General features: G+C 40.0%; 1 protein-coding gene across 1 annotated transcript in view; it reads right to left on the bottom strand.

The window, feature by feature from the left end:
- The window catches only part of BARD1 (BRCA1 associated RING domain 1), a 78,400-nt gene extending 54,387 nt beyond the window's left edge, over window positions 1-24,013 (bottom strand). Inside the window, exons 1-3 of the mRNA XM_066345860.1 lie at window positions 23,757-24,013; window positions 12,072-12,128; window positions 4,905-5,053 (exon numbers count right to left, since the gene is read on the bottom strand). Of these exons, the coding sequence (XP_066201957.1) occupies window positions 4,905-5,053; window positions 12,072-12,128; window positions 23,757-23,899 (349 nt within the window). The 5' untranslated portion in view covers window positions 23,900-24,013. The remainder of the gene's footprint in view (window positions 1-4,904; window positions 5,054-12,071; window positions 12,129-23,756) is intronic.
- Window positions 24,014-25,839: the final 1,826 nt, after the last annotated feature.

Here is a 25,839-nt window from a genome sequence, read left to right on the forward strand (position 1 = left end):
CTCTCTCCCCTCTCTATAATGAATAAATAAAATCTTTAATAAATAAATAAATAAAATTCACTCAGGTGTACCTATTTCTTAACATATAAAGCAAGAAATGAAGATAGCATATATTCATGGAATTTACAGCTACATCATAATTTTACTAGTCATGTAATTCACCACAGAAAGACCAGCAACTCTCCTGAAACCAGAAAATAAAACTGTGATGCTATGAAAGCATAATCACAATTTTTTTTAATGTCACCAAAATCAACATATATTTCACAGAACCTGACCAGCAGTAATACTAAATTTACTAAAGATTATTTTAATTGTATATCCTGTCCTAACTAACCATAGACCACAATACCAAACATGTAAATTCTGGATTTTACACAGAATATCTGAGTCTATAAAGAGCACAACCACCATCACTGCTGGAACATACATCGTACTACGAACAGCTACAAGTGTTTATGGGTGAATGCTCCTAGGCATGATAAAGTAGCATATTCATTTCATGAAGAAAAATACCGGTCCTTCTTCTACATAATAAATTTCATAATGATGACATTTCAAAGAATCCTATTCTCTGAATTTAAACATTTCTGAGTACTCTACAACTATCCAAGAACAGAAATGCACGTGCTGCCCAGGAGCTGGTTAGTCAAGCTCACTCTCAAAATTTAATAATGAACTATAGAAAAGAGAGGCAATTAGAAAATGTGATTTAGCTATCATTAATCTACATCAAAGGAATATAATGATGTACATTGTGTGCCTTTCAAATTATTCTTTATTATAGGTTTCACAACAGAAGTTGAGAAATCTCTAACAAACTAGCCCCTTATTAAAAATCAAAGGAAAAGTACTTTGCTACCATCTGTGCAACATTAACGCCTTCACTGAAGAATGATTATTTTGTAAGTTAAGAAGTATTCAGTTCTATCTTTAAAAAAAAGAAAAAGAAATAAAAGCAATACAGCTATTCAAAAGCTTGTCTTCATCTATTATAAAATAGTCATAGCATATATGAAACACTATGTAATTCACCACAGAAAGACCAGCAACTCTCCTGAAACCAGAAAATAAAACTGTGATGCTATGAAAGCATAATCACGATTTTTTTTTAATGTCACCAAAATCAACATATATTTCACAGAACCTGACCAGCACCTGCAAGGTCTGTTTTAATATGATGGGGCCAAGAGGAAATAAAAACTTTCAAATTTGGCTCCATTAGTAGAAAACAGATTATGTTATAAAGAATAAGGTAAAATTATCCATAAATGGTTGTCAGGAAACTTTATGATAATCTCTTTGCTTTAAAATACACTGAACCGAGAAAAATTGTTCAAGTACTTAGTAGCTCGTTTTAGACAGTATTACTGTAAATTAGGCTTCTCTATCTCTAGTACATACCATATACTACACCCAGGACTTGACAAGCCCTTCCTAATTACCCACCTTAATTACAATAATTATGTATTTTGTAGTAAATGCAAATAACAAGGTTCATTTGGAAGATAAATTGTGAACTACAGGTTTAAAAAAATAGAGAAAATGTGGAAGCTGTCCAACCATTCTACTTAATTCAACTTCAGCATTTAACCATTTAACCATATGACTCTGGAGCTAGACCTTAGGAATCACTTAATCTAATACCCTTATTTTACCAGGCAATCTTTTCCAATTTCTTCATTATAAAGGGGATTAACCATTATTTGATCCAGCTTTTATTTCTCTCTACCTGCTCACCTCACTCACCTTACACCACCTTAGTTTTAGAACTACCTGCTAGATAAACTAACATAACTGTACTACTGAAATATATCACATAGATAAACTATAAAGATACACTCTCAAAAAAATTCAAATGCCCTTCAAGGTTAGTTTGTTTTAAGGGGCATCAGAAGGAAAAGTTGATGACAATGCAACTTACAAATAAATAATTAGACCTGGATTAGAAATTTAAATTTCAGAATTTACATTTGAGATAAAATTCATATTTATCATCTTCTAGAAAAGTAGCAAAGGAGGATGTTGCTATTATAAAATGAATTGTTGAAACCAAAACCTAAGAATTGGTTTTAAAACTGTTTTATTTTCATTAAGTTTAGTCACTGGAATATGAAGTCTTAGCACTGCCAATTTTTCTCCAACTCAATTAAACAAACATGATGAACACCTATGCTTCTAACAAAAGCAATGTGCTAAAAGATAAAACAGAAAGCAAGAAACTAACAACATGACCACCCTGCTTAACCTAGGTCCTCAATTTCCTCACCTACAGAATAAAGGGATTCAAGAGAACCTTCCAGCTCCTAAAATTCAAATTATATACTGTCCAAACCGAAGTTTTAATTCATCTTAAAATATGATGTCAAAGCCAGCACTACTAAAGTCTGGTAAGGACTGAGGTAATTACTCATTATATAATAAGGAAAACGAACACAAAAGAGCCTTCAGAAATTTAATCACCATAATCCTCTCTCCAAACTCCACCTCAACTCTTAAACGAAAAAGAGCATTCTTAAGACTCTCAGATCCTACACAAGAACTGTTCTAAATTCAATAATTTTCCTAAATATCTTTTTTTAGAGAGACAGGGACAAACAGACAGGAAGTGAGAGAGATGAGAAGCATCAATTCTTCGTTGTGGCACCTTAGTTGTTCAGTGATTGCTTTCTCATATGTGCCTTGACTGGGGGCTCCAGCAAAGCCAGTGACCCCTTGCTCAAGCCAGTGATCTTGGGCTCAAGCCAGCAACCTTGGGGTCATCTCCATGACCCCACGCTCATGCCAGTGACCTCGGGGTTTCGAACCTGGGTCCTCAGTGTCCCAAAGCCAACACTCCATCCACTGTGCCACCACCTGGTCAGGCCTAAATATGTTTTAATGAAGAAATATTAAGGCATTTCATAGTCATGGTCCACAAAATATGAAAACCATACTGACGGTTCAAACATCACTAACCACAATAAAATTTCTGGATCCCATTTTGTCATAATTCCCTGTTCATCAATGGTTACTCTGCTCCACTTCTATCACCATTAAAAACGTCACATCAGTTGTTATGGTTAAATCGTGTCCCTCCTAAAATTCATATACTGCATAGAAGTCTGATCCCGAGCACCTCAGGATGTGACTTTATTTGGAAACAGGGTCATTACAGACATAATTAGTGAAAATGAGCAGCAGGGTGGGACTGCTATCCTTTTTAAAGGGGGAATCCAACACAAACACACCTACAGGGAGAACCACCATGTGAACATGGAGACCATTATTGACAAGCCAAGGACAGAGGCCTGGAACACAGCCCACCCTCACAACTTGAACGTCTTTAGCTGCAGACTTCTAGCCTGCTGACTGTGAGACAAGAAGCTTCTGTTGTTTAAGGCACCCGGTTTGTGGTGTGCTCCTTTGGTATGGGAGCCCAGGCGAGCTAGTATCACCGTATGTGCACTAATAATCACTGTAGCGCAACTAGAAAAGAATAAAAAATCAATACATCATGATAGACACAAATCTCAGAGTAGCACCCCAAATTTCTATGCTTGGCCAACATTCCTAACAGATCACACATCTTTAAGAATCTCATGAAAACCACTTTCACAAAGACATGAACATTATTCACACTGTACAATTAACTCAAGAGGCTCGCTAATCCTCCCCGCCACCCCATCACTGCCAAAGATGCAGGGACTCTTAATCAAGAACTCATGCTTTCATTAATGTTGGGGGGCTATATAGTCAACTAATCTTTAATTAGAAAATAAATACCATTTGCACTGTCTCTGAATAAGAAAGAAAAGACTACAGATGAACTTAATAATAAAACTGTTATTCATTGCACTCTGAAGAGATTTACAACACTTATTTTTCAAAAAGATAAGATGTGTATAATTAAATCTGAAAATATTTTATCATAAAAGTACAAAGTCTAATATAAGAAGAAGATAATTTGATGAAAAAAACTTATTGTAGGTAACTATGATTTTAATTCTTCATCTTAAAAATGTAGACCTGGTCAGTAAGACTCAAAGTGTTTGCTTTGTTTCTTTATTTTGTCCAATCACTTCCCCTTTAATAATTGACAGTGACACTACACGTTGTAAACTAAGATCAAAGGATTTTAAAACAGACACCCAGCTCTTTTACAGCAATATTATCAATCATTCCTGGCATCCTGCCAGCCAAGAAAAGGTCCTCCTATCAAGAAACACAAGCTAAAATGAAGTGATCTGGTCAATAAAAGGACAATTCCAGTATCTAATTATGAGATTCAAAACACTTTGCTTTCTTTCCACAGCTAATTAGTTCTCAGCAGAAAGCACAAGGGGAAGATACACAGTTAATGCACAGAGTCTAAGAACGGTTTGAAAAACACTAATCCCCATTTAAACAGAAAAAAAATGAGTATTAGATTTTTGCTCTTTCAAAATGTGCTCTTCTAAATTCAGTCTAAAAAGGTAATCCATGGAAGAAGGTTGTCTTCTACCTTGTAAAAATGTATACAAGTGAGTTTAAAAGCAAAATCACTAGTATTAAGGACAAAATCACTCTTCTACATCTAGTACACAGAAATGATCGGAACTGCAAGCGCAGGCAATGAGGGTGGTAAAGCAGACGGCAAGCAGCAGACAGGGGCTGTTTCTCCTGCTTCTGGCACTAACTGCATGTGCCACTCCAGGCAAGACCATTTCACCTCTCTGGACCTTGTTTCTCATCTATACAAGCAGGAGTTAGACTTAATTATCTCTAAGCCTAAGGTATCTGTCACTCAAGATGATTCAAAACACTATACATTTTGAAATATGAAATAGGCCATTCAGAATCTTTGATAGATCTTTTACATACTTTATGGGATCAGTATGAATCCATCAGCTATTTAACTAAGAGAGACAGTTGATATTTCTCACCTGAAGGCTCATTCCCATGCAGCAGACCCCGAAGCTTACTACAGAGCTGGATCATGTTGTCCAGCTGTCTGTTTATCTTCACATCCTGTATCCAGGCTGGCGTGTTACACACTGGACATTCGGTCCCAATGCAGTCACTGACACAGTTACTTAAAGAGAATTACAATATGTGTATGTAATTATCAACTCACATTCAGCAGTCTGAATTCCAAAAAATAAACATAAACAGTGTTTGAAGAGAAGGAAATGAAGAAAAGGTTGTTCTAACAACGGGCAATTATAAACTACTTATTTAAATAGTGGTTTTGAAAGGGTGTGACACACTCACAAAATCCAAAGTTGCTCGGGTAATTTGAATGAAAAAACTATACAGCCAGAAATTAGTCTGTGTAATTTTTCCCTGAAAATAAATCTACAGTTTCTAAAGGGCAAGAGCACAGAGGAAGACAAAACAAATAGTACCTATGCATCTCTACCTCCCCATCCTAAACCTTCATTATGCTTCATGAAAATAATTAAAAGTACTGCAAAGAGACCAGGAAAGTTTTTGTTTTGTTTTTGGATAAGTGTCTAAAGCCTTTAAAGAAGTTTTTGAGAAAAGATCTTTGATTCTTTTAAGTATGTACTTGTAGAGCTGTAGGTTCAATTAAATTACCTTGGATTATCTAACTAGGAATTACAGTCTCATAGTTGATGGGTTTTCCTAATTTTGGGGGTTAAAAACCTTTTGCAAAGCCAGAGACAACATATACAATCTCTTGTAAAAAAGTTAATGGGGGGATCACAATCTTCCCTGAAGCCTATCTAAACTTCCAAATAAGAATTATATAAATCCACTCTTTCCTTAGCCCCACCACACAGGCGCTAAAGGACTGAGTGAGGTAATAGTCATAAAATTCTCATCTCCCCCAAACACTGTTTCTTTTCACACGACCCACTCATTTGTAGGCATGAAGGATTCTTACAATATGAGCTCACTTCAGAAAAAGCCTGAGGCATTTCTAATCTTTCTACCCTTAGCATTATTCCTGAATCAAAGTAACTCAATAAATTTTTAGATAAATTTATAAACCATATCGGGGCTGGAAGAGACAGTCCAGATCACTGGATTCCATAAATGTAAAATTGTAAAATTTCTTTAGCAAAGAAAGGAACTTCTTTGAGTTTGCTTATAGTAAGAACTCTCAACATATAAAGTAGGCAAACTAATTCCTCAAGGGATTTCAATCAACTGTTGTGAAATACTCAAATTATTTGAGGAACCCTAGTGAAATCTAGTCAAATTCACTCACCAAAATCCATTACCTCATTTTCAAGTGAAAAAACTGGAATTCAGTTAGTTAAGACGCCTACCCAGCACACCAGTACTCAGATCTATTTGATATAATCTATGTCTGTCTTATAACTGCTCACAAATTATTTTGTGTACATTAATCCAGAAGTCTAGGGTAATATGTTATTTCTCCGTACGTAAATCCATATAACTGGGTGAGCCAATTATTTCCCAAACGGCCAATGTAGGATTGTCATAGAATGATGCTTGTATAAAGGAATCATACAAAGTACAGAATTAAACCAATGAAGTTTAATGTAACAGAATACACTGTTACAAATTTAAGAAACTACCCCTTGCCAAGAAGTTATATAGTATCAGAGAAGGCTATCCATAATTATCTAGAACACTCCTTTTCCAATTACAGATACATTTAAGATCAGATTTCTTCACATACTTCAATCACAACTAGATATCACAACAGACTAAATAGGTAAGTACATATAAGTATCTGCAAAATGTAAAACAGTGCTATTCCTCTATTTCTTGTTTTGTACAAGTTATTTTTCCTTTAAAAAAAAGGCATTATTTTTGTTAGTATGCAACAGGTTTATCATCATTTTTAAATGAATCAGTATTTTTAAATGTGTTTTTATGGTAACACACACGCACCCACCCAAAATCTCTTTGGGATTCTCAATTTTTAAGAGCATAAAGTGATCTGAGACCAAAATATTTGAATCACTCTGCCATGTTTTGAATGAGTTATTTGTTGAACTAAGTATGTGGACTACTTTTACCAGGGGCACAAAAGTACCATGAAACCACAAAACACTATTAATGATATAAAAATCTCGGTGCCTCTCCAACTTTCCCCCATGTCTACGTTTCAGTTGGATTGAGATATATGAAAATCATCTTTTCAAAGTGTACAAGACCACAGCTGGTTAGTTCAGTCGGTTAGTGCGCTGTCCTGGAACACCAAGGTTGCGGGTTTGATCCCCAGTCAGGGCCTATATGGGAAGCGACCAATAAATGCACAACTAAGTGGAACAAGAAATGAATGCTTTTCTTTCCTTCTCTCTTTCTCTCTCCCTCCCCCTTCCTCTGTCTTTCTAAAATCAATCAATTTTTAAAAACTGCATAATATTTATGGTATTGCTCAGAAGTTTTATATAATTTCAAGTCTGCAGAGAATACAAACAGCTACCAAATTCATGACATCATATAATCAAAATGAACCAAAATTGTACTGAACTGTTTTTTTCCTATGTTTATATCATCTAAAGATGACCATTTTCTCTTTTAAGATGTTCTCATGCCTCTTTTAATCATTCATTAGCTGTTTTAAGTCACAGTTGCCTTTAGAACCCAATTAAAAGTAGGTATGGATCTCTGTCTCTCACACACACACACACACTTTACATTTGATTTTATGGAGTCTGTTACACTCCAGTAGTTTTGTCACTAATCTATTATGCACATCAACTGAAACAAATGAAATCTGCTTGCTACAGAGTGGAAACAGGGAATTGGCATCATTTCATAAGGGGTCACAGGAGGAGGTGACATATGAGCTGAAATGTAACTGTTGAAGTTAGCCTCACACAAATTTGGCAGAAATATATTTGAGATGAAAGAAATAGCAAGTGCAAAAGTCTTGGGGCAGGAGTGAGTTTGATGTTTCATGAACTAAAAGGAGGTGCTGAAACAGGCTGAGCCAGAGAGAAGCGCGGTCCAAGAGCAGGCAGAATTGTGTGGATTTTATCATAATTGTAATAGGAAGCTAGTGAAGGATTTTAAGAAGTAATGGTATAAGCGTGATTTACATTTTTAAAAGATCACCGACAAGAAATGAGGAAAGTGGGGAAGAGGACAAGTTATGAACTTATTAAAATAGCCTTTGGAAAGATAATATGATGGCTTGGACCAAAGTATAAACAATAGTAAATACAGAGAAAAGTCAAGACTAAGGGCATATTTTGAGGTAGAACTCACAGAACTTAATGAAGTGGGATAAGGAAGAAGAGCTCTCAGGTACGACTCGTGGCTTGTATCCTGAGCGAATCTGCCAGTAGCACCACTTGTCACCATGAAGATCCCCGAGGCAGGAACAGGTGGGAGGGGATGCTGACCCACAGATCTGCTCTGAACAGACCAACTCTGGAATCCCTTTCATCCCCCAACAGAGATGTGAGGAAGGCCACAGGTACTCATTTCTACCCCATCCCCTGTCCTATATGCCCCACATAACAGATCTAAGTTCTAGAAAGAAAATCGGGACCCCTAGCATAGCTGCCTCCCACACATCCCCAGCCCCCTGAAGTCACAGAGGAAATTATTTCCAAATGTGCTTAAACTTCACATTATAGTTTGCTCATGCCAGACAGTTTGTCATAACCTGAAATAATTAAAAGATTGATTCAAAGGAGGCTATATTAACCCTGCTCAGAGACAATTAAACTAACACATTCCGTACTTAAATTGATTTCTCCTGAATAATATACAGGATGAGAAGAAAGTCTAATATTCTAAGCCAAGGCTTTCAATGGATACAATTTCACAATAACTGATATGGCTTTAACAGTACCCCCCCCCCCCCGGAGCTTTACAGTGGTGCCTTGAGATACGAGCAGACCAACATACAATTTTTTTTTTAAGATATGAGCTGCAACTTGGTCCATATTTTTGTTCCAGATCCAAGCAAAATTCCAAGATACGAGTCGTGATTCGGGATGCTGCCGCCACTTGGCACACGGCTCCAGTATCGGCAGCACAACACCAGCACCTCGTTCTTTCTCACGTTACCTGCAGAATCAAGTTGAATCTCGTGCACTATACTCATTCTTGCATTTTTTACTAGCTTTTTTGTGTGCTATCATGGGGCCAAAGAAAGTGAGTGTAAAGGACAGTGGTAAGAAGAAGAGAATGATGTCGATAGAAGAAAAGCAAAAAATAATAGGAAAACATGAGTGTGGTGTAGAACTGGCAAGGCTGTATGACCACAATACATCTACAATTTGCACCATCCTTAAACAAAAGGATGCCATCAAAAGTGCAAATCCAACAAAAGGAACTATAGTTCTATCCCAATTAAGGACAAATATCCATGAAGAAATGGAGAAGCTTCTGCTGGTGTGGGTGAGAAAGAGCTGGCAGGAGATACAGTGACGGAGACTGTAATATGCGAAAAGGCACATATTACTTAAGGCGACTTGAAGAAGAAAGAACCATCAACCTCAAAAGAGGCAGCAGAAGATACATTTAAGGCGTGTCACGACTGGTTTGAAAATTTCAAGAAGAGATCTGGCATCCACTCGGTGGTGAGGCATGGTGAAGCTGCAAGTGCTGACGTTCAGGCAGCTGAGAAGTACATCACACGCTTTGCTGTGCTTATCGCAAAGGAAGGCTACATCCGCCAACAAGTGTTCAACTGTGACGAAACAGGATGGTTTTGGAAAAAAATGCCCCAGAGGACTTTCATCACCACAGAGGAGAAGCTGCCAGGCCATAAACCATGAAGGACCGTCTGACCCTTGCATTGTGTGCAAATGCTAGCTGTGACTGTAAAGTAAAGCCACTGCTAGTGTATCATTCTGAAAATCCTCGAGCCTTTCAGACTCACAAGATTCTTAAAGAAAAACTGCAGGTTCTATGGCATGCCAATGCTAGGGCATGGGTTACGCAGCAGTTTTTTATTGAATGGGTAAATCTCGTCTTTGGTCCTGCAGTGAAGAAATATCTTCAAGAAAATAAACACCCAATGAAAGCATTACTAATCCTTGATAATGCTCCAGCCCACCCACCTGGTCTTGAAGATGACATTCTCGATGAGTTCTAATTCGTGAAAGTCCTCTACCTCCCACACAACACAACTTCAATCTTGCAACCTACAAATCAGCAGGTCATTTCCAACTTTAAAAAGCTTTACACAAAGCAGTTGTTCCATCGCTGCTTTGAGGTGACTGAGAATACAATTCTAACCCTTTTAGAGTTTTGGAAAGATCACTACAACATCGTGATATGTTTACGCATTGACTTGGCATGGCAAGAGGTTAGGTTACAGGAAGAACCTTGAACTCGGCATGGAAAAAGTTATGGCCTGATGCTGTTACAGACAGGGACTTCGAAGGATTCAAACCAGAGACTGAGACAGAGGTAGAGCGCTGGAGGAGATTGTGTCCTTTGGAAAGTCGATTGGTCTGGAGGTAGATGAGGGTGACGTAAATGAACTTGTCGAGGAACATGAGGAGGAACTCTCAACTGAGGAGTTGAAGGAGCTACAGATGATGCAACATATGGAGCTTCTGCAAGAGATTAGTAGTGAGGAGGAGGTAGAGTTGGAGGAAGTGATTTCTACAAGGGAAATTAAAGACATGCTGGCAATGTGGAGAAGCTTTCAAGTTTCATTGAAAAGAAACACCAGAAAAAATTTCAATTGGTCGTGCTTCAGCACTTTTTAATGACACTTGTTTGTCACATTTCCATAACATTTTAAAAGGTAGGCAAAAGCAAACCTCTTTGGATAGATTTTTATTCAAAAGTCCTGCAAGTGAATGTGCCGAAAGTGCAGCCAAAAAGGCAAAAACAGGTGATGATTAAATGAAAAATACGTAATGTTAAGCTTAGGTTAAGCTTAAAGTTAAGAAAGTGCATTTTTTTACAATTAAGTTTTTGTGGTTTCATTTTAAATAAAGAAAGTGCAGTTTTAGTTTTGTTTAAAGAAAATGCAGTTTTAATTTACATTTAGTGTTAAGAAAGTGCAGTTTTAGTTTACGTATCTACAGTGCCTGCATCCCTTCCTCCCTCCCTCCTCCTCCACCATTCACCTCCGCTAGCCACACTCGTCTGTCTCCAAGGTAAGAATACAGTACTAAATAACATTTTTTTCTTTTATTTAATATACTTTGTTATGCATTGGTAAAGTATACATGTGTGTTTCTTAATTAAAAACATGTCTTTTTTCATAATTTAGGATAGTTTGGGGATGTTTCACAGGGTTGGAATGGATTAAATCTATTTCAGTTATTTGAAATGGGAGAAATTTGTTTGCTATATGAGTTGACTGACTTACGAGCTTGGTTACAGAATGAATTAGACTCGTATCTCAAGGTACCACTGTACTTTCAGTACCTGTGAACATGATCTTATCTGAAAATAGGGTCTATACAGATAATCATGTTAAGGTGAGGTCATCAGGGTGAGCCCTAATCCCATTTAACTGGTATACTTAGAAAAAGAGGAGATTTGGACCCCAAGACAAGCATGCACACAGGGAGAATGCCATGCAAACATCAAGGCTAGACCAGAGTGATGATCTACAGGCCAAGGAATGCCGAAGACTTCCAGAAGCCACCGGTTCTCCACCAGAAGTAGGCGAGCAGCACGGAACGGGCTCTCCCACACAGCCCTCAGAGGGACAAACCCTGCCTACTCCTCGCTCTCCGACTTCTAACATTCAGAAGTGAAACACAATACATTTCTGTTGTTCTAAGCCACCCAGTTTTTGGTACTCTGTATGGCAGCCCTAGGAAACAATTAGTTAGAGCTACACTTTCATAATTTGGAAAGTCTAGATTCAAAACTAAATGAAGAAAAAAAAAAAGATACATTTGAGTAATATAATAGATATTAATTTTCCCCTGACGTTTAACAAAGCTGATTAAACTAACTTTGATCAAGCCATCCTCTTCTGAGCTCTGATTTTCTTATTCCTAAATTAAGACAGTTATAAGGGTCAAATGAGAGAATGTATAGTAAGTTACTTTGTAGTCTAAGATGCTTACTCAAACATAAGAAATATTAGCATTAATATTAACACATGAATGTACTAGTAAAAAACACAATTGCTACATACATGTAGTAACAATATATATCAAGCCATAACTACTTACCTACAGAAGATGTGCTCACATCCACCTAAGCACACAGGCTCCCTCAGGATATTAGTGCTGTTTGAAGAAAGAAAAACAATGAAGACCTAGTTACTGATAGAGTAACGTTTTATACTCAACATTTCATAAATCCAAGGCCTAACTCTACCAAATTTCTTTCTTTTCTCAAAGCAGAAGATATTAAAGATATATTCATCCTGGTTTAATATTGTATCATAACATACCTGCTGAATTCAAATACTATCAAATTTAGTACAAACTGCAACCCTTTTTGTAACATATATACTGGGAAGTCATAGAAAAGAGTAGCTTTGTTCAAGCATCTCTAACCTCTTACAATAGGCAAAACCAACCACAGTTGCTTCTTTCAACTCCTAAAATAAATCTTTATCTAATGACTCAAAGTGTAGATCATAAATCTCAAAATGAGACCCACAGTTGAATGGCCATATAATGTACTGTCCAAATGAGAGCATTTCTGAGAGCAAGAGGGGTGATAATGGGGTAAGATGCAGCAGGTCGATTCAGGACTGTCCCAGGAAAGTCTGGACATCTGGCCATCTTGCCCATAAGAACTCAATGTTCCCATAAGAAAACATTGGTTCCTAGCTATTGTTAAGTAACCACCTATTTTTCAGAGATGTCCTGTCAAAAATACAGCCATTCTTTCAGTTCAGAGAAAGTCAAATGTTTGTTATTAAGTGGGTGCAAATAGGAATCATCAGGCTGACAATCAACCTGCAGACTGAACCGAGATTCATGGCTTTGGGGGAAGTGAGACAGAAACACAATTATTCCCAACACTGTAGCTCAAAATAGCCAGTATAGCTGATAACCTTGCAAAAGTAATGGTACTTATTAATAAATGCACACCAAAGTCATTATGTTCAGAGGGCATAATGTAGCAAGAGCAAGCAGAAATTTTTAAGGGATGCAAGGTTTATTACACTAATCCTAGGAGCTTTAGGTATTTATACCATGATTAATCCAATTACTTCTGTACACATACCACAGGTCAACAAAAACAATTTTAATACATTTTTTATAAGATCAAGAGTACTACACTGTACATTTTCATAGATACGACCTTAAAGTGAAATTGAGCTATCAAAACGAATGCTAAAAACAGAGTATACACCCATGATGTTATTCTCCAGTTACCAAAAATGATGCTTCTGACATTACAATACCCATTACTTTTTAAAAACTCACAATATCTGATTTGTCTATAATACTACATAGAACACAGTCATGACTTATGATGTGCCAGCCAATTTTGTGATTCTAGCAATTAAGATAATCTCTGGTCCAAAGTTCATGCTGCTTCTAGGATTCTTGTTCATGATTTAATCTGACAAACCTAATCTCCTATCTCCTAATCATATGTGTTGAATTCGACTTCATTACAAGCTCTGCTCTGGGATCTCACCTCCTCCTATCATAATAGTCTCTATTCTTGTATTCCACCACTGTGACCAAACCTCCACCTTCAGTCTGGTAGCTCCCTGAGCTCCACATGCAGCCTAGGCCACAGATAACTCCTTCAGAGCCATCTTTACCACCAGCCTACCTCCCCTGACCTCTTGGGCTCTCAGGTGTGCAGCTCTATAAAGATCTATAAAGCCTTCCTCACTGGCTCTCAGGCTGTGGATAACCATCAAAAAAGAAAGAACGATACACATATATATGTCTTACATTTATGTGACAGCATCTTCACCTTTGTTATGTCTGTCAAAGTGAGGTATCAGATGTTCTATGAGTAAACAAATGACCAAATAGATGGCTATTCACAATCATCTCCATGCTCCTAAATCCTAATCAACCTTCAGCAGAGCCAAACGGTGTGAGCTTTTCAGCACCTAGACTCATTCCTACTTCTTCACCCATACTCTTAACCCTCCTTCCAGGCACAAATGAAAAGGGCTCCTTTAGTCATTTCCTTCTTAAAATGTGCTGCTCTATTTGTCCCTAGATCTCCTCTGACTCTTAAATTATTCTGTTCTCATTGTTATAGTCACCTTCTCCCATCTGCATCTAAACATGAACAGATACCTCTCCTTCAACCTAAAGAAAACCACTTTCTTTAGAACAGGCTTCCCATTCTTCCTTCTGCCCCATCTCTCCCCTTCCCTGCAGATGCCAGTTCTTTAACGTGTCCTATACCAGCTAAATCCATCCCCTTGCCTGGTTGCCTCTAACTGCTCACTGCTGAAACTACTCTCCAGAGCATTTTTGGTTCTCATTCTCCGTCAGCTCTCTGTGAAATAACTTTCCGTCACCTCCTTTCCTGAAACCTTTCTTTCTACTGAGTTTTAATTCTCTCATTTATCTGTCTCTGTTCCAGCAGTTCCCACGCTGCTTCCCTTCCTACCTCTTCACGCAGGCCTACCCCAGGATGCACCCACAGCTCTCGAGTTTTCTCGGACAACAGCTGACTCGATGCCTTAATTCTTCAGTCTCAAAGCTTCAGGTTTCTTCCTAAGATGACTGTGAACCTTTATCTACATACCAGTTCGTACCCTCCACCCTAGTAATAAAATGCTCCAGTAGAATTAGCAATAAATCTAGTATTTATGAATTGATCATTTGCACTAATTATTCTAGAGTCTAGTGAAGTAGACTATATTTTGTTGCAGGTAACAGATGAAAAGGCACCTGCATGTGTGTGTGTGTACAGGGGAAGAAGCAGGGAGAAGTGTTACAGCCTGGGGAGAGTTGGCCAACTTCAAAAGAATGTTAATGAAGAGCTTGAGTGGGGGCCAGTGCTTTGCCACCCCAAAATATGCCTCTCGGGATAATGAATTTAAGTTGGTTTATTAAAACACAAAACACTCAGGCCTGACCAGGCGGTGGCACAGTGGATAGAGCATTGGACTGGGATGCAGAAGACCCAGGTTCGAGACCCCGAGGTCACCAGCTTGAGCGCGGGCTCATCTGGTCTGAGCAAAGCAAAGCTCACCAGCTTGGACCCAAGGTCGCTGGCTTGAGCAAGTGGTTTCTCAGTCTGCTAAAGGCCCGTGGTCAAGGCACATATGAGAAAGCAAACAATGAACAACTAAGGTGTCGCAACAAAAAACTGATGACTGATGCTTCTCATCTCTCTCCATTCCTGTCTGTCTGTCCCTGTCTAGCCCTCTCTCTGACTCTCTCTCTGTCTCTAAAAAAAAAAAAAAAAAGACTCAGAAAGAACCTTTGACCCTCTCCCTTAGAAAAAGCTGCTTAAAGAAAGGAAAGGTCTCCTTAGCATCATAATATAAACTAAACGTGGCAGACAGGGAGAAATCAAGCAGCCTGTTTGCTGATCTTCCTTCTGTGTCCCCTGTTTTCTGGGTGGCCCAGCAAGAATTTGTTTCCATGTCTGCTCTTCTTGTCAACCTGTGAATTGCCTACTTCCCCTTGGAAGTCTTAGACGCTATCCCTTTTTCTCCTTTATGCAAAATGGCACATAGACCTCAACTGCCCAAAGTGTCTGTTCTCGGGTCTCTCGTCTTCCTTCTGACACCCTGCATAGACATCTGTAATACATTTTGGACACTTTCTTCTGTTAATCTGTCTCGTGCTAATTTGATTATTCGTCCAACTAGAAGAATTTAGGTGATAAGCAAATTACATTTTGTACCCCACATGCACAAACGAGAGATACACAAAGCCGAGTTGCAATGATATGTGTTAAAACTAGATTTTCTGACAATATCTAGAGCTTCGCTGAGAAGATATACTGGAATAAAATGATTTTATTAAAACCAGGCAATATCAAAATTGTAAATGTGTATATCCAACTTCATTCAACTATTTCACTGCCAGGAACGTATCTTTTTAATTTTTTTTTTTTTTTTTGCGAGAGTCAGAGAGAGGGACAGATAGGGATAGAGAGACAGGACGGGAGAAAGATGAGAAGCATCAATTCTTCGTTGCGGCACCTTAGTTGTTCACTGATTGCTTACTCATATGTGCCTTGATGGAGGGGGGGAGGGGGGTGGGGGTACCCTACAGCAGAGCAAGTGACCCCTTACTCAAGCCAGTGACCTTGGGCTCAAACCAGTGACCTTGGGCTTCAAGCTAGTAACCTTCGAGCTCAAGCCAGCGACCATGGGGTCATGTCTATGATCCCATGCTCAAAAGCTCAAGCAAACAACTCCAGGCTCAAGCTGGTGAGCCCACGCTCAAGCTGGCAACCTTGGGTTTTGAACCTGGGTCCTCTATATCCCAGGCCGATGCTCTAGCCACTGCGCCACCGCGTGGTCAGGCAGTAACATATCTTTGATAATACTCAAATGCTTGTAAAACTGAAAATTCAAAAGAGCAAAGATATCTAGACAAGATACAAAAGCTTCCAGAGATTAAGAAATAATAAAATTAAAATGCCACATATATATAGAAAACAGAACCTCAAGAGTCATGAGGGATGTTTATTATCAAAATAATAATTGAAAACTATTTTGTACTTTGAGCTTCATATCTGTTAGTGTAGGTAGCTAGTTAGTAAAGGAAGGGAGCAAAATGGAATCAGACATTAAGCTTAATAAATTAGGGAGCTGAATCAGATATTAAGCCTAATCTACCAGAGAGCTGAATCGGACAATAAACCTGACTCACTAGGAAGCCACAACAGTCACAGGGCATCACCATATTCTCCCTGAGGGGAGGTAATCCCAAAGCAGGCAGGAAGAATTGGTAATGGGTCCTTAGCCTTTGCCAGGATTACTGTGGAGGGATAAAAACAGCAGGGGAAATTCCTTTGCTGGCATATGCACAACAAAAACCAGATTGTGAGGCAAAACTTTTGAGGCATACCCACTAGGAGCCAAAATGGAAACATAAAGGGGTGCGGTCTAGCATGGGAAAATATAGGAAAAGGATCTGATTGGATAAAGATGGAGAACACTTGGAAAGTCCAGGAAAGGAATGGTTAGGGGAAGGGCCCAGCTCAAGCCCAGGAAAACCCAAAAAGTGGGTTGGATAGTTTGAAAAAAGCCTGCTTGTGCCCCAAAACCAAGACAATACATGGAGGATCATCAGGTACTTCCGGGCAGTTGCTACTAGAGCCTGCTTGCCCTCTACCTCCCCCAGGGAGTATTACTTCCCTTCACCCCAGAAAATCTTGCCACCACGTTGAAACTTCTCCCATGCATGTGCCCTTTAAAACTCCTTTCTGGTGACACTGCAAGAACCCAGCAACATATCTAGTCCACCAATGAAAGAGGTGCCCCTTCTGGAAGTGCGGTGGGGGCCTGATAAATGGCCTCATGGGGACGTCTGCTCTATTACATACCTAGCTTGGTACTATATAATAGCAGGCTTTCAATAAACCCTTAGTGAAGGAACCAAAATGGAAGAATACATACAAAATTGCATATATATTAACAATTCAATTTGATCTTTCCCCTATTTTTTGTTATACACACACAAACACACACACACACACACACACACACACACACACACACACACACACGAAAAAAATCCAGAGGAATAAGAAAAGGCATTTGCATGGTAACAGGATTTCGGTACCTTGAAAATTCCCATCTGCCATCATACCTGTTACTTTACATGTAGTTGGTTTGGAAAGATTGGTGCAGTCAGAGGATTATAACTTAGGGAAGAACTAAGCAGAAAGAACAAACTATTGTTTTTTGTTTTGTTTTTTTGTGTGTGTGTTGCCCCGAAAGCATCCCCCAACAAACTATTGTTTTTAAAGTTCCTATTGATATAAAATTTTCTTTGCAAAAAATGAAAGTAAATTCACTTGAGATTATACGGCAGACCTATTTCTTAACCGAATGGTCCCTAAGCTTCCATAATGTATCAACTGCTATTTAATATTAGGCAAGATAGCTACCACAGTACTCTTACATTTTAGAAAATCTCCAAGGTATTTTTAAATGTGGAACATGTTTAATACCAAAATGCACAGGCTCTCCAAGCCAATTAAACAATTTGCTGTGTTTAACTTTATGAAAACAAACAAAATCGTTAACAAGGAAGGGATATGAATAATGACATGGAAGCATCTTATCTTGTAGTTATTTTATATGCCAGATTCAAGTAAATCACATGGGGAAAATAAGAAAGCCTAATTGTTTAATGTCAGTAATTACTGAATAAATCAATGAGTCAAATATCCCAAAAGCCAACTGGACAATAGAATTCTATCATTAATGATTAATGATAATAGAATCTATCATATGAGACAAATAGATAAGCCACAGAGAATATTATGTATACCCAACTCATAGTTTTGGTTATTCTGTATACTATTCCCTTTTCTTTGAAGCAAAACAGTATCTAAGTAACTGCTGCTTCACTCATACCACCTGAGGTTCAAATGTTGAGTTTCAAGGCTTAGACCTAGGCATTTGTCTTTATACTCTCTTCCTTGCTCACTTCCAAAAGAATACCTTCAAGTACCATCTATATGCAGAAGACTCTAATTTTCACTTGCAGCTGAAAATCTCTCCCGTGAGCCACAGGCCTGTAGACCAATACTTCATTTGTAAGGCAATCTCTACAGAAGGAGGACAGTATTAATCCTTTGAGTAGTGAGTTCTTTTCATGCTCGCAGATCCCCGGTGTGAGTTGTTTTTTTTTCAAAAAATGAAATTAGTTCCAGTAATATTTTATTAACTTAAAATCATGTTTGTTTGATTTATGAAAACAAGAACATCCATTTGCCTTTTTTTTTTTCTGAAGCTGGAAACGGGGAGAGACAGACAGTCTCCCGCATGCGCCCAACCAGGATCCACCTGGCACGCCCACCAGGGGGCGACGCTCTGCCCCTCTGGGGTGTTGCGACCAGAGCCACTCTAGTGCCTGGGGCAGAGGCCAAGGAGCCATCCCCAGCGCCCAGGCCATCTCTGCTCCAATGGAGCCTCGGCTGCGGGAGGGGAAGAGAGAGACAGAGAGGAAGGAGAGGGGGAGGGGTGGAGAAGCAGATGGGCGCTTCTCCTGTGTGCCCTGGCCGGGAATCTACCCCGGGACTTCTGCACGCCAGGCCGACGCTCTACCACTGAGCCAACCGGCCAGGGCCCATTTGCCTTTTTTTAATGTTGCCTTACACATGTATGATTGTATTCTAGATGGTCAGGAGGCACGAGGACGTACATGAACGTTCGTACTACTCAGAGGGTTAAAGGATGCTTAATGTGTCTGGTAAGTTTCTCCGGCAGTCACAAGCCCTATATAACAATTATGTACAAGACTATAAATGGTACTGTTCATGTTGTCATTCCAACTCTAAATCTTATGGGGAAGGAAAGACCTGTACTTCTACACCTGCCCAGACCTTAGTCATGTTTACTGTGGGTAATTAACCCCAGGAATCGGGGGCGGGGAGGAGAGGCATTCTTGGTGATTCAGTGAATTAACCAGGTCCTTTTAGTATTTCTACTTTCAAAGACCCCTGAAATGGGATCCTGACTTAATTCTTTGATGGGTTAACAAACACTAAGAAACTATGTGTCCGGCACTGTGGCTACAAATGTGAACCTGTCCTTATGAAATGTGTAATATAAATGAAGACAGGCATAAATCAAAGGATCAAAATGCCACATAAGTAAATAAATCCCACAATTTGGAGGTTTATATGATACCTACTGAACAAAGTTCCACAAATTGCTCTCTGTGGAAGTAACTACAAGCAGACCTCAAAGATACTACAGGTTGGGTTCCTGACCACCGCAATAAACTGAGTATCACAATCAAGCAAGTCATCACCTTTTCGTGAAGGGTCTTGCCTTTAATTTGTAAAAAATGCAACATCTTTGAAGTGCAATAAAGCCAAGTATGCCTGCATCTGAACCAACTGAGTAGTCTGTTAGGCTACCAATCACTCTATGATTTGAACCTGCCTTAATTCTCTGCCCACCTGACTCATTCTGCCTTTATTATACAATACTTCCTAGCATTTTATTTGTTAATAACCCCCCACTGGGATCCATTTATAAAAATCTACCCAAGGCCCAATTCAAAAGCCCATGAAGCCTCCCTCCACTGGCTCTACCCAAGTACTCTGCTCAGCATCGCCTTGGCCTGATGCTGAGCAGGCCAAGCTCAGATCATTTACCCTGAACTGTGGACACATTTCATCCCTTAGCATATGCTCCTGCAGGTAGAAAATACCGTGTGTCCACTACCACAGTGCTCAGTGGCTGCCTGGTGCCCTAATGAATAACCAGCACCACTGCAGACTGAAGGAGTAATTATCTCATTTAAGGATCACTGGCATGGACGAATGCATCATATAAGATGAACTAATTTGGCCAAAAACACTGAGTAAGGATTTCAACCCAGGGTCCAAAATCCATGCTCTTAACCACTAAGCTATGCTGCCTCAGAATCTGATCACCCTAAAAATTGCAAGATGACTTTTTAACTTTTTACAAAAAGTTGATGTAAGAAGTGCTAGAACTCTTAAGTTACAACTGTCATAGATGCCCACCCTCCCATCCCCCAATAAAATGTCAAGGTACCTAATTATTTTAATTCACAAAATATTATCATATGACACCCAGGCTTTACAGTGTGGCTCCTATTCTCAATTCTTGCTTCCATTTAAGAACAATTATTATGCTTTCTGCCAGTTTCTCAAATGATCCGGTCTTCTTGTCTCAGTTTTCCAAATCTTTATATAACTTCTACCTGGTTACGAGGCTTGGACCTAACACAAATGTCACATCTGGCCTCTTGAACAATCTCACCAGCCTCACCGTGAAGCCATTCTTGAGGCTGAAAGTTCAGAAAGGATGCCTGGTATTGCCACTGATCCACCCTCACACACAAGTAATGTTTGCTGCAAACAACAATGTTTACCCTGCAAGCTCAGGGTAAATGCGGTAATCACTAGCTTACTACACCGAGCTCTGAAACTCTGTAAAAGGACATACTGACACACAATTTCTAATGACACTGCTTTGAACGGTGGATAGCAAAAGCAAGAAGCAGGCCATCTTTAGTCACTCCTTTTGAGCAATGATGTAAGGTGGCTACTAGGCAAAGGCAGAGAGGAAAAGAACATTTTCCCCCCTGGGTAAGGAGCAATCAACCATGTTTCATTCACTACAGGCAGTGCCAAACACAGAGATACCAGGAGAGGAATGCAAACTCATTTCTTAATATTAAACCATGTGATATAAAATTTCACACCAAAAAAGGATTTTTAAACTTAAGACATTTAGCTCTGTTAAAACAGAGTTTGGCAAACTATTGCCTAAGTGTCGTACATATCAAGCCAATAGGCTGTTTCTGTACAGCCCTTGAGCTAAAAAATATTGTTTTTTTACATTTTTAGGAGTTAAAAAAAATAGGCTCTACGTGGCCAGCAAAGCCTAACATATTTAATGTATGATTCTTTACAGAAAAAGTCTTCAGAGTCCTATGTTAAAATATAAAGGGAAACAATTGTGATTTAGTTAATCCATCAGTGGTTCACATATTAATATTCTTTAAATCAGTGGTCCCCAACCCCAGGGCCGCGGACCGGTACTGGTCCATGGGCCATTTGGTACCAGTCCGCAGAGAAAGAATAAATAACTTATATTATTTCCGTTTTATTTATTTTTAAGTCTGAATGATGCTTTATTTTTAAAAAATGACCAGATTCCCTCTGTTACATCCATCTAAGACTCACTCTTGACGCTTGTCTCGGTCACATGATACATTTATCCATCCCACCCTAAAGGCCGGCCCGTGAAAATATTTTCTGACATTAAACTGGTCCGTGGCCCAAAAAAGGTTGGGGACCACTGCTTTAAATCACTGTTCAACATCATTCTCTAGTCAAGGATAAGATGTATTAAAAATCTGGACCTAGCTACTGTCTACTTTCAGTCCTGTGCTCTTATTGTCAGCTCGCTTCTTAGAAACTGGACAAATATTTGCTAGGGGAGAAACAGTGAACTAGTTTTATCAGATTTCAGGGCAACCTATAGATTATTTATATAAATCACCTATCTTCTTCCCCCAAAACCATTCAGCAAACAGACTTTGCTTTTTTGATTTTTAAGATACCTATGATTTATTACTTATTCTATGACAACTACCACACTTACCACTTTACATGTATAATTCCATTTATATTCTTTCCTCCCAAAGAATTTTACCTTCAAAAGGATTGTCCCCCCCCCCCACTTTGTTCACTAATGAATTCCAAATGCCTAACACCTCTGGCACTTTGAAGATGTTCAATAATCTTTTTAAAAATTACTATTAATGAGCAATATCATCACTCAAACAGGGAAACTGAAGCAAAGAGTTTGAATAACTGGGGTCATTCAACAATGTCAAAGTTGGAATCTGAAATTGGGCATCCTGGCTGCATAGCCTAAGTGAAGGGCTATGCTGCTGCCCTAGTGTATCCCATACAGAAACGTCCCATCTGAATGTCTAATTTTTGTTGAACTCTTCATCTGGGCATGACCACAACTGCTCCTACTACAGCCACTTGCAGAGCTAGTTCTAAATTTCTTATTCTCAGATGGATGACCCCTGTGCTATGGTAAAACACACAATTCAGAATGTCCGTCCAGCAAAAGTGCCTCTTTTCTAAGGAGTGCAATGTCATTTTTGTCATAAGTTTTAAAGTTTTTGTAAGACAAATTATAAATGCGAACTGTGGATTAAGTTCTTTTCATTTTTACAAGAAAAAGCTGCTATGTTACTTATACTGTATGTATAACTAAGTTCTGCAGGTTGGAAATCAGAGGCAAAAAAAAAAAAAAAAAGAAATTAAAACATAGTTCAGAGGAAATATGGTCGGGACAGCTAGAGACAGAAAACCTCCCCGAGTGATATTGATGCAGAAATCCTGAGATGTGCACGTAGCAGGGGCTCAATAAATACAATAAACACTTTTGGAAGAAATGAGAAGTGAGACAAATCCTTCCTGGGTTTTATAAACCTTCTTGGTTTTTATACTAGGAAGAGCTATTGGAAAAGAAGCAAGGAGTACAGGTCATAAAAATGGTATCTTCAGAGGGAATGAAAACTTTGGACTCGGGGGGACTCCCATGATGTAACAGCATGAAGGAAAATAAGAAACAAAAAACACTAATAAGTAACATCTCTAAAAGCTGAAACCCCATGCCAGTCTTCTGACCAAACCAAGGAAATGAGTACTTGAATGATAAAGAGAATGTCAGTGTTCATCACAAGACCATCTATAACCTACCTTCAACAGAGGGCCCCAAACTCTCCCCCTCCCCCCATAACCTGCCACGGAGACAAGGTCAAAGAGGCCAGCTCAGCGAAGAGTGACAGCGGCTCCAAACGGCATCAGAGCCTGGAATTAGCAGGTCACCAAGATCCAGGGCCCTCGACTACGGGCCGGCGCCTTAGCCCCACCCCAGCCCCACAGATTCAAACTCCGGCGGCGCGGCCGGCGAGCCGCGTTTTTAACCACACCTACGGGCGTTTCAAACGCCCCCCAAAGTTCAAGAACTACCATCTTAGTTGGGTTTGCGGCGCCCACACACGCAAAAGGGGCTGGAAAGCCGTCCAGAAACGTGAATGGGGATAACTCACGCCAGATCCCCGGGCAGGTCCCAGCCCCGCGCGTCCGCCCGAGTGCGGGACGGGGACGGAAGGCGGGAAGCGCGGGTCTGAAAAGACCCCCGCCCCCCGGCCTGCGGCGACCCCTGCCCCCCTGCCGCCGCTGCCCGCGCGGCAAGCCCCTCGAGGGTCCATCTTTACCAACGCGCGCAGCGCAGCAGCTTCTCCAGCCGGCCGAGCGCGGCGCGAGTGTGGGCCCAGGCCCCGCCAGCCGCCGGCTCCATGGCGGGCGCGGGACGAGGCTGGTTCCCGGAGCGGACCCTCAAGTGCCGGTCCCCCGGCATCGCCCCGCCTTCGCGGGGAAAGCTCCTCGGAGACTGGGAGGCAGGACCGACACGGACAGCGATCGAGACGCGGCAGGCCTGCGACTCGACCCTTAGCCCCGGCGATTCCCGCGTCCGGACGGGCAGGACGCCTTGGGGGCGGGGCACGTGGGGGTGGGCGGGGCAGGGGCCAAGAAACCCGCCAAAATCCCCGCGCGCGGCCGGGGGCGTGGCTAAGGGTGCACGCCCAAGTTCAATGGGCGTGACCTCGGGGGCGGGGCGGGTCCAGGGAACGCCCCCTCTCTCCTGGAGAGATAAATGCAGGAAAAAACCATGAAAAATGTCCTTGTTTTTCTAGAACAATATTGGCACCCTAAGCTGAACTTGACCGATGAAAAATAATCAAAAACCGAGAAACGTTTAGTTGAGCATTATCTGTAAGGAGTGCTGATTCGACTACTGTTGAGCTTGGGAAAGCTTTGCTCATGACATCGAAAGCGCCACTCTCTTTTTTCCTAAGATAGTATTCCCCCCCAACCCAACTTTTTGTCTGTTAAAGTGTGTATACCCTCATGGGGATCTTTCATTGATTGCTATAATTTACAGATAACATCTATTGAGTTTCCCTTCACCCTGTGCTACCAGTTCAAAAATATTTTGCATTTCTCCCCCATAACTGACTCTCAAATCTTTCCACTTCTCTCTCATCTTCACTCTAGGACAGGGGTCGGGAACCTATGGCTCGCGAGCCAGGTGTGGCTCTTTTGATGGCTGCATCTGGCTCACAGACAAATCTTTAATAAAAAAAAATAATAATGTTAAAAATATAAAACATTCTCATGTATTACAATCCATTCATTTCCTAAGGCTCATATTCATGGTTGTGGATGACTGGAGCCAATCACAGCTGTCCTCCGGGACAACACCAAATTTTTATTGGATAATGCCTAATGTACATGAGTCGTATGGCTCTCACGGAAATACATTTTAAAATATGTGGAGTTCATGGCTCTCTCAGCCAAAAAGGTTCCCGACCCCTGCTCTAGGACAAGCCCAACTGTATCATCGCTTGTCTCCACAGCCTCCTAGTGGATATCCCTGTGTCCACCCAAATCCCCTCCAAGCTTCAGGCTACATTGTAGCCATCTAAAACATTTCCAAATAAACTGTTAGTCCAAAAAAGCAGAATGAGTCAAATTAATTAAAATCTTATAGGGTATTTTAACTGACTTATGATAGCACCTTAAACTAATCAAAAAATTTTAAGTCAGAAGTAGCCAAGGAGTTAATCCTTGATTATTAACCCTGGTAAGCCGTTGCTTTGTGGAGCCCCAGCGAAATCAAACTAAAGAAAACTTAAAATGTTAGACAACCGTGGAGAGATGCTATGATGTGTAATGAAGTTAATTGGTGATTTCAAGAGCCAGACAGTCCTATTTCCAATCCCATTTCCTCCACTAAATAATTGTGTGATTTAAGGGTTGATGATGCTTGGCTTTAATGGAGATGGTCCACGTGTGTTTGAACCAACTCTTCCTCTCAGCCCTGGGTCCTGATTTTGGAAAGCCACTTTTTTCTCCCATGTCCACACATGTGTGCTGGTAAGACAGGCCATGTAACCAGGATGAGGCACATCAGCAATGTGTAAAATCCTGAACTCTGGCCCCAGAGAAACACTTCCCGGTAGAAATCCAGTCCATCTATGAGGTCTTGGTAAAGCCTTGGCTTAGGGCGGCGATTTTCAATCTTTTTTTTTTATCTCATGGCACATGTAAACTCGTTACTAAAATTCTGTGGCACACCAAAAATATACTTTTTGCCAATCTGACAAAAAAAACTATACTTTGGATTCATTCACACCAGACAACTATTGCTGTGTTAACTGTTATTATTTTTTAATTTGTTGATTTTAGCAAGAGAAGAAGGAGAAGGAGAGAGAGAGAGAGAGAGAGAGAGAGAGG

This window comes from Saccopteryx leptura, chromosome 7, assembly GCF_036850995.1.
Source record: "Saccopteryx leptura isolate mSacLep1 chromosome 7, mSacLep1_pri_phased_curated, whole genome shotgun sequence".
NCBI lineage: Eukaryota > Metazoa > Chordata > Mammalia > Chiroptera > Emballonuridae > Saccopteryx > Saccopteryx leptura.